Source organism: Pygoscelis adeliae, unplaced genomic scaffold (assembly GCF_000699105.1).
Source record: "Pygoscelis adeliae isolate BGI_AS28 unplaced genomic scaffold, ASM69910v1 Scaffold352, whole genome shotgun sequence".
Lineage (NCBI taxonomy): Eukaryota > Metazoa > Chordata > Aves > Sphenisciformes > Spheniscidae > Pygoscelis > Pygoscelis adeliae.
This window is the reverse complement of record NW_008824353.1, coordinates 8,390-11,558: the sequence shown is the minus strand read 5'-3', so window position 1 is coordinate 11,558 and position 3,169 is coordinate 8,390. Positions and strand designations below refer to the sequence as shown.

Sequence of the window (3,169 nt, the reverse complement as noted above, 5' to 3'; positions counted from 1 at the left end):
GTGTGTTATTCCCCCCCCCCCCCCCCAGGAAAAGCATGTTTCCTCCAGGTGAAAACATGAGGTCAGCTCCTTCAGACAACAACAAAAACCACCTCCTTGTCACCAGCATGACCATTTCCCAGCCAGTTTGCTCGCTGCAAGGGCCAGGCTGTGGCATCCAGCCCCTCACCCTGGCATCAAGCCCCTGCATCACCATCTCCTCCCAGCAGTGCTCTCCGGCAGGCGGGCTGCCTCAGCAGGCTTGGCAGGCAGGCTCACCTTTCTGGCAGGCAGGAGTTAAGCTGAAGCTTGAACAGCTGGAAGAATGTCAAAGGCAGCCATAAAGCTGTTAGTCACACCCCAATTACACCAGTCTGACAAGGACACTGGTTATCCCCTCATGTCCAGTTCTTTAAGTGCCTCAGACTGCACACAAAATTTATATGCAAGACCACACACGACTCCAGGAGAGCTGCCTGTACTTTTCAGGAGGCAGAACTTGGGACTGCTCTTTTGGATGCCTTTCAATAGAGATATTTTTTTTTGCTATAGGAAAAGGATTTCATCAGCTTACACAGCTTTAAACTTGTGATCTGCATCTGCCAGGCCAAAGATTGATCAGCAGGTATGCAGAGGATTAAAGGTTACACCAGTTAACAGGCAGGTTGTCTCCTGCCTTCTCTTCTTCTCTATTAAACAGCGAAATCAGGGTGTTTAATATTGCCTGCCGTCCCATGCAGTTCAAGGAGAGATCACCCTGCTCAGAAATCAGCTCCCAGACACCACTCAGCAGCACAACAGCTACTTCGAGGGGTATTTTGGGGTCCCAGGGAACAGCTTTTTGGTGCTGCTGCGGGTTAGGAGCACACAGGGTCCAGCTCGATGAGATGTGCCCCAGTGACTCAGGGTTTGCAGAGCAGCTTAAGCGATAACCGAAGCTGAGGATCCCTGCTAATAACAGCCCTGCGGCTAATGAGATCTCCCGCTGGGAAAAGAAGTTGGTTAGTCCGAGCGTGCCCTTCCCCAAAGGATTGCAAAGAGAGAGGTGTTACTTACGTTCGATTTTCTTCTTCATTCTCGGACATACAAAGAACCAGACGACGAGAGCACAGACAACAGCACTCCCCGCCGAAATTAGGAGGATACCCCACAGAGGAAGTTTGTCAAAGCCCAGCACTAGGAAATAAAACAACGGATCTTTGAAAACCTCTGGGCAAAAGCCTCCTCGACATACGACTTCGCTCTTCCCGGCACAGGGACTCCATCATCACCTGCAACACCACTGAGCTAATTTGCCTGCCAGGGAGAAACACCATCGGAAAGCCACCACTGACCACACTGAAACCGAGAGCTTAACCCACACAGAAGCCCCCCCCCCCCCCCCACAAATCAAAAGCTGTTCTTTCACACACACAGACACTTTCCCCTCCCTCCCACAGCCAAATCTGATCAGGGACCAGTGTGTGCCCTGAGCAGGGACAGGAGGCTCCTCACAGCCCTTGTCTCCTCACTTGCTGCAATGTCAAAGAAAAAAAAACCCTCCCAGCACAGCTGCTGCAGTGACAGCGCCGCTTCCCCGGGTCAGAGAGAGGACACGCAGGACCTGGGCTGCTCCCACCAGAGTGCCCCCACATCTCCATTAACTCCTCCAGCTGCTGGGGGAAGATGGTTGTCCTGCTCCACGAGTCCCTAGGAACTTAAGCTCAAGTTTCAAGGCATCCGAGGTGTTACATGACCTAGTTACAAGCGTTTTCACATGCAGCATGACTTTTAGCAGAGGTTTTGCATTATACAGCCTGCTGCAGCCCCCAGTTGGGGTATCAGGTGCTTGCGACCGCTCAACTCCTGCATTTTCTGCTGCAGGCAATAACTTACTGCTCCGAATGCACCACCAGCAACATCACAGCTACTTGCTTACACCAAGCCTGGCTCGCTGAAGGCTACAAACCCTGCACTTGAACAACACAGAGCTCACCCAGCCCTCCTGCAGCTGAGGACTCAGGATAAACATGAATCCACCGTGGGGGTGCCAAGTGATAAAGTCATCCTGGAGCAGCACTGCTGCCGCTTTGCAGCCCCAGAGCCCCCAGCAGCACCACAGCAACCCTGCCTCCTCCCCCGGGCGGGAAAGCCAAGGGAAAGGGAAGCTGACATCCCTCCAGAAATTTTTCCAGCCACTGTTTACAGAGAAAACCCTGTGGAGAAAGCACTGACTGCTCTCACCCCACCTCCAGTGACTCCTCCACAACAGGAAACCCATGCTCAGACCAAAAACAGCTCACACCGAGTCACCCCGGCAGATGGAGGTTACGGAGCCTTTAGCTCCGCAGGCAAAGCCACCCTCCCCTGCCAAGCCCTCTCCTGCTCGTGCCCACAACCTGTCCCCCTACACAACAGCCAAGCAAGCATTTCAATTTGGCTTTTCAAACTGAAATACAAACTCCTCAGTACAGGTGCCAGCTCTTCTTGCCAGGGATAATTAGTTTATTCTTAGGGACAAGGTGAATCAGGAGGCACAGCCTCCATCCCTGCTCCTAGCCTCGCTACCAGCAGCCCGAGGAGTCTCTTCAGTGGCAGCCGGGTACCTGAGTTTTAGCACAGGTAAGAGAAGGGAAGGGGAAGTCATGTTATCTGCCAGTCCTGTGAAGTCTAAGGAGAAAGGTCTGGAGGGGTTTAGTTTGAGCAGGTCTCTTTGGCTGGGCAACTATCTAGCCCAGAACTCAGCGCACGCTAGCCTGCAGCCTTCTGTAACCGGCACAGGCCAGCCGCCTTCTAGGAGATTTCAGCCCTGTAAAGCAAAAAAGGGGTAAATCGTGCATTTAATGGAGGTTTTGTAAAGAATTTAAAAATTAAGGTTCGAGTATTCTGATGCATACTTACAAGGTGCACCAGTATACATGATGGAGAAGAGGTTGATCCCCACGGTACAGGCATAGAAGATGGGCAAAGCTCGCAAGCCGTTGGGAACGGGATCTGCCTGCAAAACAAGGATCAGTGCTGTAGAAAGCCAGGCCTCGGGGGTCGCGCAGCAGCCGAGGAGCAGCCAAGCAGCAGCCCCTTCCCTAGAGGGGGGGGTTTGTGCCTTTGGTCAACTGCTGACAGCAACTCAAACACCACGCTCCTGCAAGCTCTGCCAAAAGCCAGGGCTCCCAACAGCTTTTAGAGAATAACCCAGGGGGCTGCCACTGTC

The 3,169-nt window shown here is 52.9% G+C and overlaps 1 protein-coding gene across 1 annotated transcript in view; it reads right to left on the bottom strand.

Moving 5' to 3' along the window:
* The window catches only part of SLC20A1 (solute carrier family 20 (phosphate transporter), member 1), a gene marked incomplete at its 5' end in the record, with an annotated part of 8,149 nt that overhangs the window by 3,278 nt on the left and 1,702 nt on the right, over positions 1-3,169 (bottom strand). Inside the window, 2 exons of the mRNA XM_009319335.1 lie at positions 1,036-1,155; positions 2,860-2,956. Coding sequence (XP_009317610.1) covers positions 1,036-1,155; positions 2,860-2,956 — 217 coding nt within the window. The remainder of the gene's footprint in view (positions 1-1,035; positions 1,156-2,859; positions 2,957-3,169) is intronic.